The 20420-nt window shown below is 51.2% G+C and overlaps 4 protein-coding genes across 4 annotated transcripts; 1 reads left to right on the forward strand and 3 right to left on the reverse strand.

Moving 5' to 3' along the window:
• Nucleotides 1–2631: 2631 nt before the first annotated feature.
• On the reverse strand, nt 2632–3535 carry LOC100897163 (zinc finger protein 593). The gene is made up of 3 exons (XM_003743967.1): nt 3381–3535; nt 2968–3175; nt 2632–2860 (listed from the first exon to the last, which is right to left on the reverse strand). The coding sequence occupies exons 1-3, from the start codon at nt 3430–3432 to the stop codon at nt 2650–2652; spliced, it is 471 nt and encodes a 156-aa protein (XP_003744015.1). The 5' UTR covers nt 3433–3535; the 3' UTR covers nt 2632–2649.
• Nucleotides 3536–4185: 650 nt separating this feature from the next.
• Grp170 (hypoxia up-regulated Grp170 co-chaperone protein) lies at nt 4186–7397 on the reverse strand. Its single transcript, XM_003743966.2, has one exon. It carries the CDS (start codon nt 7285–7287, stop codon nt 4429–4431), a length of 2859 nt encoding a protein of 952 aa, XP_003744014.1. The 5' UTR covers nt 7288–7397; the 3' UTR covers nt 4186–4428.
• A 388-nt stretch (nt 7398–7785) lies between these two features.
• LOC100897308 (X box binding protein 1) lies at nt 7786–8803 on the forward strand. Its single transcript, XM_003743968.2, has one exon. The coding sequence runs from the start codon at nt 7865–7867 to the stop codon at nt 8501–8503; it is 639 nt and encodes a 212-aa protein (XP_003744016.1). The 5' UTR covers nt 7786–7864; the 3' UTR covers nt 8504–8803.
• A 3411-nt stretch (nt 8804–12214) lies between these two features.
• Acadvl (Acyl-CoA dehydrogenase very long chain) lies at nt 12215–16758 on the reverse strand. The gene is made up of 12 exons (XM_003743970.2): nt 16621–16758; nt 15797–15913; nt 15256–15328; nt 15073–15137; nt 14755–14965; nt 14369–14607; nt 14058–14249; nt 13759–13947; nt 13398–13641; nt 12927–13178; nt 12626–12812; nt 12215–12497 (listed from the first exon to the last, which is right to left on the reverse strand). Exons 2-12 carry the CDS (start codon nt 15908–15910, stop codon nt 12398–12400), a joined length of 1866 nt encoding a protein of 621 aa, XP_003744018.1. The 5' UTR covers nt 15911–15913; nt 16621–16758; the 3' UTR covers nt 12215–12397.
• Between the last annotated feature and the right edge of the window lie 3662 nt (nt 16759–20420).

Below are 20420 nucleotides of genomic sequence, written 5' to 3' on the forward strand. Positions count from 1 at the left end.
TGGCCGCAGATCAAGTGGCCCCGAGTCCCGAAATGCATCGGATCTCCCAGCGGATGGAGATTCGCGCGGAGGTGATGAATCCTGTGTCGTAGGTGATGAGTTCTGTTCTTCATCCGGCGATACTGACCAGAGGTGATTGAAGTCGGCACCGGTATTGGGAATCGGGATGAAACTGTAGGAAAAAGACGAAAAATGTAGCGAGAACAGGGCCACTCGATCCGCTTTCCGATGACCCGGTTAGGTTCGAATGTAGGTCATCAAAACCAAGGACGACGTCCAGGTCTTGCCTGTAGCGCGCTGGATCAAACCCCATGACATACATATACCCGCAAATTTCACTCCTGCGTAAGCGAGTTCTTGATCTAATCGAGAATTCGTCAGTTGCGAGCCGATGAAACCAGCATCATCACCTGGTCGAAGATTCGTCGCGGGCGCATTTTCTGCGGTTGAAGCGATCTCTTCAGCATGAGAGATTAACGACATAAGCCACGGAAGGCTCTTCGGCATACTACCGTTGGGTTTTCGGAACTAAGTACCCATCTGAAGACGCAACATGCCGTGGAACATAACAGACTGACTTGAAATTCAGCATCGTCTTGAAACCGCCGCAATTATCGAACGAGTTGGAGTAAATTGTTGCGGCGGGCGGCGGTGACCGTTGGCGAAAGGGAAAAGAGAAAGCCAAGCCGGCTAAATTGAGCCGCAGCGAGTTTTGAGAACTCGGAGCCGAAATCGTTTTGAAAGCAATAAACCACAGATGAAAGCACTTGAACATCTTGAAAATCCAAGCTTCGCGGAAACGGGCGCAAGTTCGTCCCTGAGATCGATTTCTTCAAGGTAAGATTCGCTCTGTTGACGCCGCAAGAGCTCTGACGAGACAATATATGCGGAAAACCCCTGAGCGCTGAGACTTCTGCTATCAAACGTACAGAAGCGTCATGTTGCTCAGGTGAGATAGCGAAGACTTGGTAGCGAACCGAGAGGACCGTATGAATCTCGAAAGTGAATTTGAGTCCACATAGGTTCTCGTCGCCGCATCGCAGGTATCGCTCCTCATTGTGCTCTCGGCGATCCCACGAAAGCAACTTCCGATTGAACCAGTGGCGCCATCTCTATTGACGCCGGCGAAACCGCGGAGCGCGGGCTCCTTGAATTCCATCTGAAATGCAGCAAATTGTTTCTGCCGAGTTTCGAGCCTAAGACCTATCGTGGGAATGGGCATCCTAAGTCCTCTGAGCTTCAAATCGCAAATATCTGCACAGGGACTCGCCCCAGAATTTCAAGGAGGGCATGGTCGTGAGTAGAATGGTCATCGGATCGGAAATGCAGTAATTGCAGATGCCGCTCGATAATTTGCGATCATCAATGATGAGTCTTCGCACTGTGATGACTCCTCTTCCGGCTCAGTCGTTGATGGATCTAGAAGCGGAATTTCCGAGAGTTTAGATCCCCACCCCCGTTGCTTTTTCCGGCGCGCACGGGATATTCGCAAATTCTGGCTCGAACAAAGCTCTCGTTTCATCAGCAGCTCCGGAATTCGGTGGGGAGTGAAGGTCTTTCGAACTTCACGGAGGTTAGGATGAGATCTCGAGACTCCTGGGCTCCTTCGCGCGATGAAGCAATGCCCTTCTAACCCCCCCTCATACCCCTACGCTATATTCGTTCGTCAGTTCGTTACTTTCGTTCTATTCTTCTTGGGCTGTTCCACCGCTCATTGAGCTCTGTGGACGCGGAATGATGTCGCGGTGTTCAAGTCCACCTTCCTTCCGAAGACCTTCCTTCCGTATACCACTCGCTGTGGTGACATCACCGTGCCACTCCACCAATGGCCAACGGCATGCAATAATAGTCTGCGGTGGAATAGCTGAAGGGAAACAGTGCACGAGCTGAAAAACGGAGCGAACGCTTTCAATCCAATGAAGAGATAGTGATAGGGGCCGATTTTCCGCGCTGAGGTTCGTCCGGGGCCGATTGAATGTAATTTCCGCTGAGATCGATGCAACCTGATTTGGAGGAGTGTAAATTCGAGTATAGAGTCCTTATGGCACACCGTTTTCTTGAGCTGCCGGAGGCCACGTCCCAGACCGCTGCTCGATCCATGACGTTGTCGACGAAGGACTCAAGGCTCCGCGGTGGGAAATCACGAATTCCTGAGCTTGGACCCGAAGATTCCTCTATAGTCCTCTGTATTGGGATGATCGGTGTCTTCCTAATCCAGGAGTCACTTCAATGGGGCCCTCCGTTTTCCTTCGGCGAAAATTTCATTCCGTTCCAATAAACTCCGCCTCCTACGGCAGAACTTCATCGTCCCATAAGATACGGAACATTGATTCAATCAAGACTTCTGAAGGAAGCGAATGTCAGGGACGGCAGATCGATGCGGAGAAGTTCAGAGACGGCAGGAGTCCCTCTGCTCTGAGCGAGTCGCATGCCAGATTCAGGAAACGAAATTCGGACCGCTATTCTGCGGAAGGAGTCGCCGCGGAATGAAGACAATGAAAATAATCGACAGAGGCCGGAAATAAAGTCTCAGCCGGAGCCTGTCATCGGAGATGTCATGGGATGTCTCCATTCGGATGGAACACGAGCATCACTACCGTTTTCCCGATTCTCGGTAACCGCTTAAAAATCAAGGAAAATCAACAACGTTTATTTCACCACTGTCTCCTCGGAATCGACAGTTTTCGGCTCTACAGTTCCACTCTCTTCCTCCAACATGGAGGAGGCCTTCTCCTCGAGTTCGTCCAGAATTTCGTCGTGATCTATAACTTTTCGTTTCTTCGGCATGATGTAATTCCCCATCCCTGCCGCACGCTCGCTCTCCTCTATAGAGTACGGCTCGTCTTCGAGTGCTTTCAGTCTGGAAAAATATAGGAGAGTATTTAGATTGCTATGTCGACTGATATTTCATTATTGTCGGTCCATTAGCAATGGGGAGCGTGCATTTTTCAAAAGACAAAGACCAACCTTCGCTTATGAGGTTTACTCGTCAGATGCTCCCGGAGAGCTTTCTCTGATATGAAGTGTTTGGCGCAATGTACACAGTAGCTCTGACCGGCACCGGGCAAGTCATAGTCGATCTTTTGACGTATCATGGACTCGACGTTGACCGGTTTGAGATCTTCAGTTATCTCGTCGAGGTCCTTCGAACGATGCTTCGTCTTCAGATCCTTGCCTGCAGGGACGAATTTTTCACCGTAGAATTCACACCGAGCATGGAGCAAGGCATTGTGCGCCAGAATTTTCGGTCGAAATTCTCGGCTGAATACGGTAGAATGTCCCGATTCTAGGAGAGAATCACCAGGACCCTCCGAGGAGGAATAATGAATCGGATACTTCTCCATCTCGAATTAGTTCCCTTACATGAGACGACCACTTACCGAAACCGGTGTATTTTCTGTTAGACTTCTTTCTCCGGTAAGGTCCAGGCATCGTGGAGGATCACTAGTATGCACGATATCGAACAAGGAACGACAAGGTTGAGAAGCAAGGAAGAATCCTTCGTGCGCTGACTTGTTTTTATTTACTGACACACGTGCTGGCGGCTGTCATTACCATCTGTGGCTGGAAAATACCAGCTACGGAGGCCGCGCTTTTTCGAATATCGAAGGCGCTGCGAGCTCTGATTTGCTCATCAGGCGTGACATGGCGATCGAGGAACAGATCCACGATGGAGACGGAGGATAGAGCTTTGGTCCGCGCAAGCTAGAGGCGTACGCCAGCAATGCACGCCTTCTCCAACAACTGCTTGCTTCGTCGACCTAACGCGGGTTTTAGTCTCCCGCTACAAGCTCCGTTGATTCAAGAGGGTTCCGTCGCTCGAACGCAATACCGGAGACGATTTCATTCAGGACCTCACATTTATGTGCTTCCTTGTTCAGAGTGGAATCTGATGTGAGACCCGAGCTCATTCCACAATGAAGGGGGGGGGGAAGCCGCGCCGGTTTTATCTTAATGCGCCATCTCTCCACGGGAAACGAGCGGAACTTGAATACGCATACTTGATTGCTTGTCGAAGTGCTGCGACAGTAGAGTCTCCGAGCTTTCAGTGGATGGCAACTGCAATTCGATCGATGCGAGGTTTCGTCAGGAATATTCTCGCGGCACTAGGAAGGAATACTGTCGCTTCGAATCCCCATCTCGCAGCGGAGATACATGGAAGAGTTCACTTCAGCAGTCGACCACTTTAAATAACATCGTGATTTATTAAAATAAATAATAAGGTATGTACACGTTCACCGGGGGAACTCCTAGGAGCTGATTCTGGATTGAACGCCCAACTTCTCCACCCTGATTCTCTGCAGATGCCTCAGAATTTCACTGACTGTGAGAAAATCCAGCCGTATCAACGAGGAATGCTTCAGAATTTGTAACCAGTTGCCGCCTGACGTCCCCGATCCCGACTCTCTCTCGAAATTGTAAAACATCCTAGAGTTCGCTGTGCACTTCCTCCTGCTTGGGGTCCTGAGGCTCGACGACTGGAACTTCCGTTTTCGGATCCGGCGGGACGGCGGAGGCGGTGTCTTCCTGAGCGGGAGTCGGCTGCGTTTCTTCCAGAGGTTTCTCCTCCTCGATGATCGCCTCCTCATTGACCTTGATCGTTTCATCGTCCCCTGATTTCTCGGGTTCTTTTTCCTTCTTGACCTTCTTCTTGGGTTGGGCATAGCGAGCTTTGTTCATCAGATATTTGGTTTCACGATCGAGACCTTGAATTTTCTCGAAGATCATCTTCATCGTGAGTTTCGGAGCCTCATTGAGAGGGGTCTTCATCTGGATCGCAGTCTGCTCCACCACCCACGTTTCGGTATCCGTAATCAGGGTTCCGAGCGTCTGCAGCTCGACTTTCGTGAACACGCTCTCGTCTTCTGGGACGCTCTCGAGGTTCGTTAGATATTCCTTAGAGATCTTGAGGAGATTGTTAAGCGAGTCCAACGCCTGAGGCCGATCCCTGTGCTCATTCACCCGATCGATGACGTCCTTGGTGATGACAGCGATAGACGCAAGCTTGCCTTTGAGCGTCTCAGTATCGGCGGCGTCGGATTCGTACTCGAGCCATTCCTGTTCCTTGTTCAGAGCTTCGACGATCTTGGTTCTCTCCTTTTCCGTGGATGCGTTTTGATACTCCTCGGTGCTGAGTTTATCCTTGGTCTCATGCAGGAAAGATTCCAGTGCGTTCCTCGCTTTATCCAGAGCGAGTTGAGCGCTGTCCTTATCGTCAAGGTCTTGCAATTTCTTCGCTGACGCCTCGATGAGCTCCTGGTCGACGTCGGGCATATCGAGCACGTTGACTTCCTTGTCGAGTTTCTGCTTGAGCTCCACTTTCTTCGTGACGTTTTTCTTCTCCCTGGCTTCGGCGGCGGCTTCCTTCGGTTTCTCCTCTTTCGGTTTGTCGTCCTTTGACTTCTCCTCTTTGGGTTTCTCTTCCGTCCCAGGAGCATCCGGTTCCGCTTCCCCGGCGGTTTCGTTCTTGACAGTCTCAGACTGGGTTTCGGAGCCTGTTCCCTCGGAAGGCTTATCGCCCTGTTCAGGCTCTTTCTTATCACCTACTGGAAGTTCTGCTTCTCCCTCTCCTCCACCGAACATTTTGCCGAATTGTGCCTTTATCTTGTCCAGGGTGCTAGCCTCAGCTTCTTCGACCTGTTCCTTCTCGAAGAGGGTTTCGACCTGATCGATGTGGAAAATTCCAGAAGCGTCCATAGCCATGTGGATACGGACTCCTCTGACTTCGGCTTCTTCGGTCGGGTACTTCTTGAGAGACTCGGCGACACCCTTGACCAGGATACTGGAAATGTTACTCGACTTCCCCATTAGGGATTGCTCTTTTTTCGAGAGGAACGACAGATCACCGTAGTTGACGTAAACCGTGAAATCTTTCTCCATGCGTGTGGCGAGAATCGTCTTATGCTTGGGGAACTCATTGTTACGATTAAAGATCACTCGCTGGATGTTCTTGATCCCGTCCCGGCTGAACTCGACCTGGATCGGGTAGAGGTTCGCGTCTTTCGCGACGAAGGGCAGAACCTTGAAACCCTTGGAAAGGTATGCGGCCTGATAAGCCGCGCCCATGGCTGCGGCTTCATCGGCGTTGATGCTCTTCGAGAGACCTTTTCCCTTGAGATACTCTTGCAGGATCTGTTGGATTTTCGGAATGCGTGTGTTGCCCCCGACAACGATGACTTGATTGATTTGGTCGAGACCGATTTCCGAGCTCGCGAGAGCGTCCTCGATCGGCTGGGTCACCCGAGCGAAGAGATCAGCACACATATCCTCGAATTCCTGACGGGTCACGGTAACTTTGAGATCAATGTCCTCCATGACGTTCTCGACCTGGGCGTTGATCTCGGTGTTTGCGCTGAGAATTTTCTTCACTCTTTCCGCCTCTTTGTACAACTTGAAAAGGGCTCTGTTGTTCTGGTGCACTTTCTTCGAAGCCTTCTTGAGCTCGTCGAACTTCTTCGCCAGGTGCTCTCCGAGTCGGTGCTTGAACTCCAGGCCGCCCAAATCTCGGTCGTAGCCGACGCCTTTCACCGAGAGGACGGGAGCGGTTTCGACGAAGCCGCGGTCCCTGGTCTTTGCCGTCTGGTACGAAATGACAGTCGCCGTCGTACTTCCGGTACCCATGTCGTAGAAGAGAATATTAGTAGCCGTAGCGTTAAACTCTTTCCGACGGAAAGCTCCGTAGTTCAGGGCGACGGCCGTGTTATCGTTCATCAATTGGAGTAGGTTGATGCCGGCGATACTCGCCGCTCGGGCTAGAGCTCGGCGTTCAGCCTGGTTGAAGAATGCCGGCACGGTTATGACAGCATCTTTGATTCTCTGACCAGCTGTTGCTTGGGCAGCGGCCTGGGCGTTCTTCAAAATCATTCCCACGAGCTCCTCGACCGAAAACTCCATTCCCTCCGGATGGGTGAACTTCACGCCCCCGGAATTCTCATCAGAGCTCAGCTTATAGTAGGGGAATTTTTTCTGGAACTCCTGGACGATCGGGTGATCAAGAGGCTTGCCGAGCAGATACAGGAAGTTCGCGAACGCTTTGTCCGGGAACTTCGTCTGAGTGTTGAGCGCCATGTCGCCGTACTGGCGTTCTCCGTCTCTGAACGCGATCACAACCGGGGTCTTCCTCTGCGAGTCTCTGTTGAGGCATATTTCCATGGGCATTCCGGGTGACACGACAGCAATCTTCATCCACTCGGAGCCCAAGTCCACCGACATGACAGCGAGCGAGTGCGCGGTGAGAAACACGCCACTCAGAGAGAGCAAGGCCAAGGCGAGGCCGCACCGCCTCATGATGAATTTATTCGATCACAGGAAAGTAACAGGCAGATTCCACCTAGTTCCAAAGTAGCACTGCTCCACTTGGCACTGGCAGCGGCAGGCAACAAACAGCACCACATACGAATCCCGTTCGAAAAGTGCCAACACCGGCTAGCCGTAGCAGACAGCCGGTCCGATTGGTGGTGGCGACAACTTTCAGCGCTACCGGAGCTGTCAGCGGAGGGATGCTAAGGCCAGGACCGGAAGTTCGAGAATTGCGATAAACGACAGATGGGAACCGACTCCGATCCGACATTTCGATCATCGATGAGATTCAGTAATTTGAATTACTCGTCAGAAATTGCTTTTCATCGAACGGGGTGTGACGTCATCCGAAAGCCCCGCCCCCTATTGGGAACGCCAACTTCTCCAGGCCCGACAGCCAATCAGCTTTCAACACATCGTGGCTCTCGGGTCGCTGGTTACCAATGCGTAGGTTGACGCTTAGCGGCCAGCGAACCATCTGGAAACGTCGACGTTTGCATCATTCAAAGTCGAGTCGCCGAACGGTGAACAGCTCGCTGACGTGTTCACAAACAAATCCACAGAAATGCTCTACAGTGATTCCAGTATGGACGTCCTCGACGCCGCTGTGCGAGTCTCGGGTCTCCGAGGAGAAGCAGGTTCCGCTGGTGCGAAGCCTACGCGGAAAAGGCAGAAGTTGGACCATCTCACGTCGGAGGAAAAACTTCTTCGTCGCAAAATGAAGAACAGGGCCGCGGCGCAGAACGCCCGAGATCGGAAGAAGGCCCACATGGACGAGCTGGAGATCCAAGTCACAGAGCTGATCCGAGACAGCAAACAGCTGACGGCTGAGAACGAACGGCTACGGAAAGTGAACGCTGAACAACAGAAGCAGATCGAGGAGTTGCAGGCGAGATTGGCTGCGGTCGATTCACAGAAGATGGACACAACTACCGAAGGTTCCTTTGAGCATGCATCGCTTGTTAATGAACCTCTGCAGAAGGATCAGGTTCCGACGGTAGTGTTGTCTCTTCTCCTGTGTGTTCTCCTGCGGCTGATGTCAAATGCGAAGACCTCGACGACGACGACGACGAACAGCCTCACCTGTCGCTATTCGACGACACCGACCTCGTCGACTTGCTCCTCGAGCAGTCGGCATCGAACGTTGTTACCTCCCCGGAGCCTCCAAGCATCGTGGTGGACGCCGCACCGATTGAAAACCTAGATCACGTTTACCATAAACAGGAACCCAGTGGACCGATTTCAGTCACAGGACAATTGTTGAAGCCTATCGATGATTTAAGCAGGACTTCTTCCCCGCATTCACCGCTTTCGAGTTCATCTTCGTCATCTGGCTACGATTCGGATCGGAGCAGCGAACCCATGCCGTGGGAGGAGAGTTTCAACGACCTTTTCCCCGATTTGGTTTGAATTATATTGTGTCTATTTATTCTGCTTGTCAAGAGGGAGATGTCTCCGAGAGCACATACGTTGGAAAGAATAAATTCATCGATGGAATGTAGACGCCCGGAATCGTCATTAAAGATTCGACAGTAACTCAAAATGACTCAGAAGTCATACCCCAGCTGGGTATCTCAGGGAACTAAATCTGCTTCGTCGGGTTTTCATGTCTGACGCAATGATTGTTCGGCTATGAGACGGGATCTCAGGCATGGATGCCGGTCAGTCGCTAGCTAAGGCCTCTCTCCGAGATAGCATCGGCTCGAAAAGATTCCGAACGTCTGGAGCAGGCACCGCATGTTAGGGTATGAATGTTCTAGTTTCTAGGGGCTACAAGCGGCTGAATCTAATCCCCTTGGTGACCTTCGCCTAGTCTCGGAGGCGATCGATAGCGTGAGTTCTCCAATGGACTCCTGTCGGGAGCATTCGAGACAGGAGCGCGAGGACATAAGATCCATATGCTCATGTGGATTTTCGTGATATTTAATCATCGAAGTACAGCGGTGCGACGACGCGACGCTCGGGAACGCTGGATCGAGCATTTTATTACTCGCGAACGAGTTGTGTCGACAATGAAGAGGGTCAACGAAACCGGAGCGGAAACTGTGAAGGGAGTTACCACTGTGTCGACGTTGTTGACACCGAGTCGGTCGGCGGTAGGCAAATGCTAATTCACCGTGCGATACCCAACAAGCTCTTCCGAATAAGTCGGTCGGTCGTTTCCACTTCCAGTCCAGCAGGTGGGACGCTCAATATTAGCCTGAGATAAAGAATTCGTGTTTGGATCCTCGGCTACCGTATCGGCCATTGTCGACTCTAGAATAGAATGCCCCGTTGAGGCCGTGACGGATTATATTTATCGATATTCTCGGACTGCCAGGTCCAGATATGAACAGCTGGTGTTTGGCGGACAAGCCTTCCGAAACTTTGAGTTTTCGAGGAGCCGAACTCATCGTCTCCAGGCGAGCGCTTGTGTTATTCCAGCTCAATTCCACTAACTGCCACTCGCTATGCAAACAAAACATATAGGCAGTCGCTCCCGAGTTGAATCTGAGCGTTTTCCTCCCTCGTGGGCATCTATAGTATTATATCGTCGAGGAATTCAATGTTTGTCGGCGCATGGTGAATAGAGCCGAACTTCTGCGGGATGAGTCATCCGATGTCTGTGCGGGGCCCAGCGAGCTGATGCAACATTGGGGAAGCTAAGCGCTACGGTCTCGTGAACGAAAGTCTCAGGGCGATCGAGAAAGTTCCAGATTTTCTGCACACGGATAAGCGCTTATTAGACGAAGTCTCGCCTTCGGTTAGTTTCCGGTTTCGGCCAGGACATCTGCAATACCAAATCGATATAGCGAGATGCGTCCGAATCCGTCAAAACGGTGAGCGGTATAGGAGTCTCCCCTCCTCCTCCTCTGACGATTCTCAGAGAGATCTAGTCCAGGAATAATTCCGCTTTCATGATGAACAGTATTCAATATAGGGGACCGAACTTTGAGACGGTTGGAGGGAAGCGATCGAGGATCGTCGACGTGGAAACAATGGTTATAAGTTCGGGACATCGGGAGATTACGCCGAGTGACGTCCCATGTGGGCAGAACCTGATTCTAGAGCTGTAATCTGGGTCCATCGCGCGGACCCTGATAAACACGGACTGTTCATTCATGCACGGCAGAAAGACGAGGAACATTCAAGAAATAACGTACGGAGACAGGTGACTCATATTGTATTGTCGAGATAATAATTCTTCAGAGCTTCTCTGTCGCTCACAGCAATGACGCATTCTCTGAGTGTATCAGAGCCGAAAGACCCTGTGTTTCCCCCCAGAAGCGACCTAGATCTTGGAGAACTTCTATTGATCCCGTCAAGGGGCAGGACGGCAGAACTCCGCAGTCAAAGTTCCGTCGGTAGAAAATAAAGGATAAGGTAGGCGCGACAACGGCGGAAAACGCAGAATGAGCAGAGAAAAGCAGGGCGTCTCGGAAAATCCTTAGAGTCGATGCGGGGACCCTTCGTGTTTGCTCAGAAGTCTGCAGCGCATAGAACGCGATGCTCTTTTGATATATCATTCCGCAATAGCCCCAAGAGAAGTTGTTCACGCTCAGAAGGCCTCGGCCCATAAAACGTGAGTCATTTGTTGTCCAGAATCCGGCAGCGAACCAGAAGGACCGTCAAGACGCGTTAGATCGGAACTGTCTGCTCAGAGAGCAGCGAAACAGGCGTGGCGCGCTGCAGAGTACCGGAACAGGACTTTTCAGTCGGATATCACGGGTGAGATCGGGAATCTAGAGAGGGAATAATCGCTAATGTACAGAATCCATCGCAAATCTATCTTGAGAATCGGTGGCTAGCCCTCCCCCTCCTTCTCTCCCGTATTTGACCCGGTGCCTTGCAGCTCACGTTACGTCGCGAAGTCGGACTTCATAAATAAAATCGAGCTCCAGGATTTCAAAGTCAGGTATCGGCGAAGCTTGGCCTCGGGGCATAACCAACATGGAGATTGCTTGTACGATATCTCCTTCAGAACGGTGATCGATCGGTAGGATAGGCACAGAGATCCTTTGTTGCTACGAGACCATGTTGTTCCCTCCACTCAGGCTCCCGTCTTCGGAGTTTCCGTTCCGGCTTCCAACAAGGCACAGATGCTTGACACTCTGTATTTTATTCTGTGTAATATCATATGTCCGAGTGAGGCTTACGAGCGATCGGATTCTTCGATCAGCGAGGCTGCTTGGATTCTCCAAGGCGGCCATCGTTCTCCATCGGGGAAAAATGTTGGGGATAAATTCCGCGGGTGAAATAAAACAGAGAGGAACTCCATCCTGAAACTCGCTGTCCAAGCTCTGTGCTAATCGGAGAGAAAGTCTCCGCATGCCTTGGCGTCTGGACGTCTGAATCCACACAGAGAACGCCTGCGTAAACAAAGAATTACGGACTCTGTCTCGGCTGTAATGCCTCGTGATCGGAGTGCCGGAAGATTGCTCCCATTTCCCTCGGCAACTGAAAATACGAGGATTGGCACCGCCTGTCAAGCTGTACGGCTTTCCTCAGCGTCAGCAGGGGGACGTCGACGTATTCTCTGATTTACGACCTGGGAACCCTTCTATTGACGCGGCTTCGACTTTCGCTAAAGAGACACATGAGAGAATTTTGTACATCCTTACTTCGAGTCCCCTCGGCTCTTCGGAACGTGGCTCGCCGAGCCGACGATCATTCGAAAAAAAATCAATTAAGAGGACCGATAACGTGGCGGTACGTTATACTCCCATCCCCGTCGCCGCTCCAGATGTTCCGGTTTTTTCATCTTCTCGGAATTCTATGGAGAAGCGCAGCCCTCCCGTGTGTGGAAGATTGTCTCCATTGGAATACCCATCGTCTCTAAAGCGACCGATTTATGCCTTGTTCCAAGAGCTCCCGGAGTTTGAAATGACCGTGTTGGTGGAAATAATAACGGACTGTTTCCTTTTACTATAATACGAGAGTCGCTGACTGAAGCATCACATTTCCAAAAGTCATGTTGAGCAGCGATCGACTGTACATACAGTTTGGACTGAGGAAAAAGTATAAAACGAATGTAGGTTGACGTCCTGGTAAAAGTTGGATCCGTCGACAACGTGTGCATTCGGGCTAATCATCTTTGTATATAAAGCTCGGTAGGGTTTCAGACTCCCAGAGGGTTCTGCGTGCATACGCCTCCCGTCTGGCACATGGCCTGAGCGGTCTTCTGCATTCGTTTATAGTTGGCCAATTTTTCGGCGGACCTAGAATGAGGGATGCGATTCAGTACATAATTTGTGTTCCCGGATCGACTGAATGTTCAAAGATCCTTTCCCGCCGGAACGGCAAAGACGAGAATCGCTGGTGGGCCAGGAATGAAATGAGAACTCACCTGAGTTGTCCCAAGTTCCGGGCGACCCGCTCTGAGGCCTCAGAACATATCAAATCAACCAGAACAGCTTCCTGTTCAGCGGTGGGAAGATTCTTCTGTAGGGTACGGGTGCATCGAGCGAGGACGCACATCATTGAGTGGATATCGATGACGGAGTTCGCCAACCGAATCAGAAGGAATTGTTCGCCTGAAAGAACATCGATTCAATTCCAGGGCTTCCGCGCTTTCGTTCTCAGCATTGCCACTTAGAACGTCAATGAACGTTGCGTGAAATCATAAACATCGTCATAGTGGAACTGACCAATTATGTTCTTCCCGTATTTGATGAGCAGCGACTCGCAGCTCGCTCCGAACTGCTCAATGGATCGTGCCAGAAGAGCGGCAGGCATCTGCAAACGTGCCGGCACGTAAGCATCCAAAGTCGGCGGAGAGGAGATGCCCACAGCACGCTTCACGCGTTTGGAGCCCTCCGCGAAGATCAAACCGAGATTTGCGGTCGGGTTCGCCATCGCTCGCTGGAGCTCTTTCAGATGGCCGCCGGCGAATTGGAGCCCTGAATTCCGAAAGAAAGACCATAGAATTATCAGTTGAGTTTTCTAATTCTGAAGTGCCGACTGAGTCTCGATAGAGCACTCATAGAGGTTCATTATCTGTCAGAATTCTCCATCTTAATACAAGGGTCAAAGCCTCGATGAGGGAAGCAATTTCGAGGCTTTTTCAAGAGAGAGGAGGTATCTCGAGCTCGATGACTGAGCAAGACCATTGTCATTACCTTGAAGCGCGATGAAAAGACGCAGGATGTCGTTTGCTCCTTCGAAAATGCGGAAAATCCGGAGATCCCTGAGAACTCTCTCGAGGTGAACCTCCTGCATGAAACCCATACCACCGTGGATCTGGATCGCTTCATCACAGACCCACCAAGCAGCCTCGGAACCGAGAACTTTGGAAACCGCAGCCTCCAGATGATAGTCGACGTAGCCACGATCCATGTTACCCGAAAGCGCGTATGCCACAGACTGCCGATGAAGGATTAGCGATGTAAGTAGCTGGCCGAGATACGCGAAGCGTTCTGATGATGCCCGAACCACAATCATGATGGGTATCCGGGGTCCCGGCCCGAACGTCTGACCTACCTCAGTTATGTAGTGCAGCATTTGCATTCTCGCGAGTTTCTCTTGGATGTTCTCGTAAGACGCTAAGGTGTTTCCGAATTGTTTCCGTTGAGTGGCATGTTCGGTTGACTTTTCGATGCAATACCTCATAGTCCCGCACATGGCACTTCCCAACCCGAACCGACCATTGTTCAGCACTTGGACGGCAATCTGGAATATTTCTCCGTTGAATCGCATGCTTCCACATTTCAAGATCTATACCAGGATATATGGGCAAGTCGGCAATTTCGTGGCACAGTTACGATAAGATTTCGCCGCACCTTGAAACCTTCTCCCGGCTTCCCAATGACATTTTCCACCGGAATTTTGACGTTCTCGAAGCGAAGGGTCGTCGTGTTCGAGCCCTTAATCCCCATCTTCTTCTCAGGTGGACCATTCTGAACTCCCATGGAGCGCTCCACCAAGAAACAGGTGATGCGATCTTGAGTCTGACCATCTTTCTCAATCGGTGTCTGTGGAAAGAAGACTTGCATGGTCGGTCGGGAGTTTTGACAAATTCTACCAAGAGCCCCGTCGGATCCGCAACTCCTCAAGTAAGCAGAACTCCACATCATGATGCGCGAAAATTAACCTTGGCGAATACGCTGAAGATTTCCGCCGTTTGGCCGTTCGAAATCCAGATCTTCTCCCCGTTGAGAATGTAATGTTTCTTGTCAGGACTGAGGACAGCCCTGGAAGAAATGCTCATGGCGTCGGAGCCACTTCCCGGCTCCGTCAGGCAGTAGGCGGCAATAGTTTTTCCGCTCGCCAAGTCGGGCAGATACTTGGCCTTCTGCTCATCGTTTCCATATAGTAGGAGGGCTTTGAAACCTGCGAAGGGGAGAGAGGCTCCAAATCAGAACTAATCGTCCATTGAAGCGCTTACCGGACTCGTCCGACGAGCAAGCATCTCAGATCATTCCGCCTGATTGATTGATTGACTAAGTAACTAATTGACTGTCCGACTGACTGACTAACCGATCGATTGATGTGCTCCGAGTGTGACGGACAACGAAAGGTCCGTGTAGCCGAGGGTCTCACATAACCTTCCATATTGCTGGTTGTTGGTGTGGATGCCTCCGTATTGCTCTGGAACCTGGAGACCGAAAGCTCCCATCTCACGCAGATGATCCATGACCTCATCAGAAATTTTTCCCTCGCGATCATTCCGCATGGGATCATTCTTCTCCTGGAAATATCCTCGAATCGTCAGACATGCGTCTCTCGAGATGAATTCCGATCTATGTTGATATCGGATTGATGATGCAAAGGGAGATATTCGGGGGGCATGCGGACCTTCAAAAAACTCTGGCAAGTATCGGTGAGCATCCCCAAGGTTTCCACCTGCTCCTCGCTGAGATCTGTAAAAAGAGAGAACTTGAGTACATATCCAGCTCGCAATAGGGGCCTGACCTGAAATTCTCAACGCGAGAGTTCGGGCTCTACGAGAATACTTCTGATCGCTAGATTAGAACTTACTATCAGGGTATGGGAATACTTGTGTCAGATTAGCGTCTCCCTTGAAGATGTTCATGACGAAAGAGTTGCTCTCCTGTAAAATGCACATAATCATATTTGAGATCCAGTCAAGAAGAACTAGCCAGATCCCCCGTCACGGTCGTTCTTATTCCAAATGAGCATGCCTGTCCGAATATCTATGTCTATGGAGGAAGAGATCTCGCAACACCGCATGAGAGTCTTTCAAGCTATTTTTTCTTCAATTCTGGAAGGTCTTCACTGTGGGGGAAGATAATGCAGAGCGGGAGCACACGGTGCATTCTCTAAAAACAGAGGAACTTACAGCGGGAGCTCTCTGCTTCTGATGGCGTGAAACAGACACATATGTGGATGGTTACTCAATTGATTCCACCGAGTCAGGATTAAGTATGAATATACATATATGTTTCTCCGGCTAGAACAACAAGCCTCCGGCGATGCTCGAGCGCCTTCCCATCCAACTTGACCGACTGTCAATATCGAATCACAGAGCTAATGAGAAAATCAAGTTTCCGGGACTCACCACAGGCGCGCGACGCTCGACTTTTGCGCACGCAAGATTCGCGGTCGTGTGCAGCAGCCTGGCCTCTGCGAGGGCCAGGCGTCTTGCCACGGAGACTGCCGCTATGCGGATCATTGTCTGTCGAATAATCATATGTTAGCCTGAATTCTGAGCATCGTTTCGACGGGCGAATGAGTGTTCCTCAATTTAGTCGGACTTTGGTCGAAATGAAATCGAGACGATCAGAGAAGTTCTGGGGTCAGCTTCGCAAATTAGACGCGCAAAGGGGAACGATATCGAAAAGATTGATGCGAACACTCAAGCATTGTCACGTCCTGAGCCCCGTCTCGAATGCCGAGAATTCGAGCGTCATGGAGATGCATCTCGATTTCATATCGTCAACAACACGTAGCTCGCTTGGGTATGGCGAACAGCCTTGGGCTCATGACGTCGTCAATCTATTTAAAGCAAAGTTCTTCCGACCTAGAAATCGACAAGGGCCGTAGGTGTTGACAGAACTTCTCGAGGAACCCCAAACCCTCCAGGATGATGTGGGGGAATTGTTGTATCCTTTGACACGAAAGCGAGAAGGGATCGAAGGCGGAACACAGGAGGAGTAAACAGGGACTGATTCATGACAAGGCATGTCCGCAGAGAACCCTCGCAACGTAGCGACGTGTGGAGTGCAAGACCCAAAGTCCAAAGATCGAGTCGTTTCAGTGTTCTGCTGATCATTGACGCTCCCAGCCGCGGGACGGACCATTTCGAAAGCATCGGAGATATCCACAGGAGGGATTAGGAGGTTTAGAGCATTTTTTCCCTAGAATACACTCGAATAGACTTACTACAGATTGTTCCTCGATGGCAGCGCGATCCGAATCAGAGGAGAAGCACTACGACTGTCGTTCTGTTTCGCTCTCTCTCTCTCTTTATGACTCTTCCTCGTATTCTCTGCGTGTGGTTCCGTTAAGCAGCTGACTGACTGAGCTCAATCTCTTTGTTTTGCCCGAACATGTTCTCCCCTCTCCTTTTTGCCGAGGGGCGAGAGTTTGTCGTCTTTGTGCTGGCGCGAATATTCGAATTGGTCCGCCTGAACGAAGACCGATTCCGCATCACAGCTGACCGCACCGAGAATGCGAAGATTCTAAAGACTGGATTGGCGTTACAGAACCAAATCCACCATTGTGCTTGTGATCGAGGGATTTTGTGATTGCGGGTCGCCTACCAGCTGATCGCTGAGGGACACATTTCGACTGACAATCGTGCGAGGAAAACTCCAATCGAAGTTGCCATCTATGTACATAGAAGGGACCGGTCCTCAGGCCATTGAGTCATCATTCACCTTCCTCTATACAGGACAGTCTCTGGGAGAAGACCACGCGCATTTTCTACATGGGTGGACAAGAATTCCACGCAATTCAGTGCGCGCACTGCGGACTGTATCAAGTTCAACAAGTGAAGAAGAAACTTCAGTTCTCTTGCACCGTGTGCAGGAAGCAGCAGAAGCTCCAGGACGAACATTTCCGGGGCGCCGCCAAACAGTGCAGAGAGGTACTATTTACTATCTTACTATTTACCATCTGGGCACGGTCGCCGTGTCCCGCCAGTCGAGTTCTAACGGACGCGGGGCAGGAATCCGAGTATTCTCCCGATTCCTGAGCGCCGGTTTCGAGCGAAGCTCAGCTGCACCTGAATTATCGTCGCTTGGCATGTGTGTATATGGCGCTCCAAAGAAAAGATTCGATCACGTGTCTCCCAACGAATTCTGATACCACCCTCTTTTCAGGTTGTCCAACGATTGAATAAAGCCCGACACGAAGGGGACATTAGCTTCATTCCACCTGGGGGCAAGCAGTCTTCAGAGACGGCCCGTCCGAAACCCGCAGAGAAAAGGAAGACCTCAACCAACGATGGAGACGATAGTGTCAGGAGGCTCAGGAACGCAGATCCTGCCAGTAAAAGGGCTCGGGTCAGAAAAAGTGAACTTGATCGAATGAGTGATGAGGAAGGCGACTTGTTCCCGTCCGATGATCTGAAAAAACGTTCTTCGCCCGTCGCAAACGTTCTCCCGAAAGCAGCTCCGTCAGCCAGGATGCAAAGTCGCGATGAGGACGAAAACTGTGATCGAGGGATCAGTCGCGGAACCGCGGACAATAATGATGGTCTGGGAGACGACGACAGCGATAGCATTTTCGATGACGTCCCGAGTCCGGAGAAACAGTCGAAATCGTCCCCAGAGAACGAGGGAAGAGAGTGTCCCATTCCGGCATCGTCCCGAATGGATGGAAGAGCGAATCGGCGAGATCAATCAAAGGTGGATGCGACTTGTCTCGCGACCCCCAACGAAGAGGCGGTCGGAGAACCGGACCCTAGGCGAAGCTCCTCGCTCCCGGAAAATGCGGATGAAAATGAGCCGGTGAAAGCGTTTGAAAAAGAGGGAAGCGGCATCGAGGCCGTCAAACGAGCCTCGCATGGAGGAGGAGAGATCGAGGAGAAAAACAGAGCCCAAGAAGGTTGGCGTAGGCGGAGCTTGACCAAGCTCGCCAGATTCAAGTTCGACACGGAGGAAGAGTCCCAAGAGCCACGAGCGGGCTCGGTTCCCGCGCCTGCAGCTCCTGAATCGTCCGAGAACGAAACCTCCTCCCGATCGGATACACTTCAGAGCGGAGACGCGGGTGTCGAGCGCGAGACTGCGAGGGACGTCCTTGGGGGAGGTCCCAAAAGTTCGAGCAAGACCGAGGATAAGCCGAGGGAATCCCGATCGTCCCCCATCGACGGCCGGAATCGGTTCCTAGCCACGCTACAGAAGTTCAAGAGAACCCCGAAAGCGAAATGATTCTTCTAGATCGTCCTGACTCTCAGCGTTGGAAATCGCTACATGACCGTTGCTCTTCGCTGGTTGTCATCCATTGTGCAACATTGTTCATTGAGCAGTTTGGATAGCAATCAGTGACTCCTTTATTAGTGATCGTAATAAATACTGACGTTTCCGGTGGAGAAAATCGGGAGCGACGTCTGCTGCCCTGGAAGATTCAGTCATCTTCGTGATCCCGCTGATTCATACAGCTCTTTGTTTAAGACTATGCAGGATGGCCTCATCAGGGTGCCTCGTTGCCAGGAGCCCGTCGCACTACATCGGGTGCCCTGAGATCAAAAGATGAGCGCGGCGGCAGATTGAGGATCCGACCGCTCACGATGCACTCCATTAAGGAGAGAGTCTCTTCACGGAAGGGACAGAAAGGGACGTCAAGTCTATTATCCTGAATGATCTCATCTGCCGAAACGAGCTAGGGTTTCGTCGCGAACTTCACCTGCAGAATAAAGCGAACGCGATGCTTCGGCCCTCTCCGACCGAAAGTGTCCCTTTCCGCTTCAGTGCAGTGAGTCGACTTGAACGCAGTTGTGCTGTGCGTGCGACAGCCAACTCGGGGTGTGGTAATAGCGTGAATGTGAAACTAAGTGAAGCTCGGTACACGATGGATGTCTCCAGAGGTTTCACCACGGGGAGAGACTCGGACTAAGCAGTGAGTTCCCCAGGCATGATACGATTGCATACTCGAATCGTTTGCCGACGATCATCGATCTGCAGAAGTTTATTACTAATCTATGGATATTCACTCCAGTCAAAGTTCTCTGACGAATGTCAGCGAAACATGACCGCGTAGACTTCTCAGCTCCGTCATTCCGCCGGAACCTTGCGATTGTCGATCCACCTGTTGCACGACCCTACCGACAGCGAGGGCGCGATTAGATCGGCTCCGGACGCTGGCACAAGATACTTTCACCAGATGCGTGTCTCCCAGATACCAGAAGTCCCGAGCTCTCAGAGGGAAGAGTTCAGTCCTCCAATCGTTCGGCTGAAGCGAGAAATCCAATCTGATTTTGGTATTCTGGATTCACCGTGGGCGGCGCGGTGCAGTCTTTGGATCCCTCGCCACGAGCGTGTTGACAACCCTGTGAAGTATGACTGATTCTCGGAAGCAACAGATGAGAAACCACGAACAGAAAGAAGCCTAGACCGATGCTCGCCTTTCTCGGCGATCGAGCCTCGAATATTGGCTTCTGGACAAGACTCGAGAACAATCGATTAATGATGGAGAATTTTCTGTGGAGGAAATTCCTATGCTGCCCTGAGGATCGAGGACATCTAGAAACGAGAGAAGAGAAGGAACGATCCGATGATGCACTTGCCTAACTTCATGCGAAGTTGACGGGAGCCGCTCAATTGTTGGCTCGTTCGAGGCGTTTTGTCCGCTGCCATTGCTCTGAGCTGTAGCACGACATGGAAGCATAGGTTTGTCAGAATGAACCAGGAAGACGGACTCATTCCTCATCTCGAAGAATGACCGTCCTCAGTGCGGGTGTGGAGCCCAGAACATAACGATTCGAGGAATGAGAGTCTCATTCTCTACTCTATTCCGACTTCTGTTTTTATTTTCTGCCGGTCTGTCGAGTCCCCGAAGAGTGAGTTTGAAAGTCCCACAAAAAAAAGACTCAACGCTGACCTGGATTCGCAACGAATGGTAGCGAGAATCCTTACCTTGATTTCCATCCACCGCTACTAAGCAGGGGAAATTCGTCAGTGAAACGTTGCGAATCGGATTTCTGATGAGCACCTGCTCCATGGAGCCGTCACCGATTCCTT

This window comes from Galendromus occidentalis, unplaced genomic scaffold (assembly GCF_000255335.2).
Source record: "Galendromus occidentalis unplaced genomic scaffold, Mocc_1.1 scf7180000077454, whole genome shotgun sequence".
In the NCBI taxonomy this organism is placed as follows: Eukaryota; Metazoa; Arthropoda; class Arachnida; order Mesostigmata; family Phytoseiidae; genus Galendromus; species Galendromus occidentalis.

Bases quoted from the DNA above. Each gene is read 5' to 3' on its own strand.
- LOC100897163 (XM_003743967.1), bottom strand. From the start codon at position 3,432: ATGCCTGGACCTTACCGGAGAAAGAAGTCTAACAGAAAATACACCGGT. The intron at 3,176-3,380 runs GTAAGTGGTCGT...TCGTCCCTGCAG, and splicing joins CAGAAAATACACCGGTTTCG to GCAAGGATCTGAAGACGAAG. The intron at 2,861-2,967 runs GTTGGTCTTTGT...ATATTTTTCCAG, and splicing joins AGTAAACCTCATAAGCGAAG to ACTGAAAGCACTCGAAGACG.
- Grp170 (XM_003743966.2), bottom strand. From the start codon at position 7,287: ATGAGGCGGTGCGGCCTCGCCTTGGCCTTGCTCTCTCTGAGTGGCGTG.
- LOC100897308 (XM_003743968.2), top strand. From the start codon at position 7,865: ATGCTCTACAGTGATTCCAGTATGGACGTCCTCGACGCCGCTGTGCGA.
- Acadvl (XM_003743970.2), bottom strand. From the start codon at position 15,910: ATGATCCGCATAGCGGCAGTCTCCGTGGCAAGACGCCTGGCCCTCGCA. The intron at 14,608-14,754 runs GTTAGTCAGTCA...TCCCCTTCGCAG, and splicing joins CGGAGCACATCAATCGATCG to GTTTCAAAGCCCTCCTACTA. The intron at 13,179-13,397 runs GTAATGACAATG...TTCGGAATTCAG, and splicing joins TCTTTTCATCGCGCTTCAAG to GGCTCCAATTCGCCGGCGGC.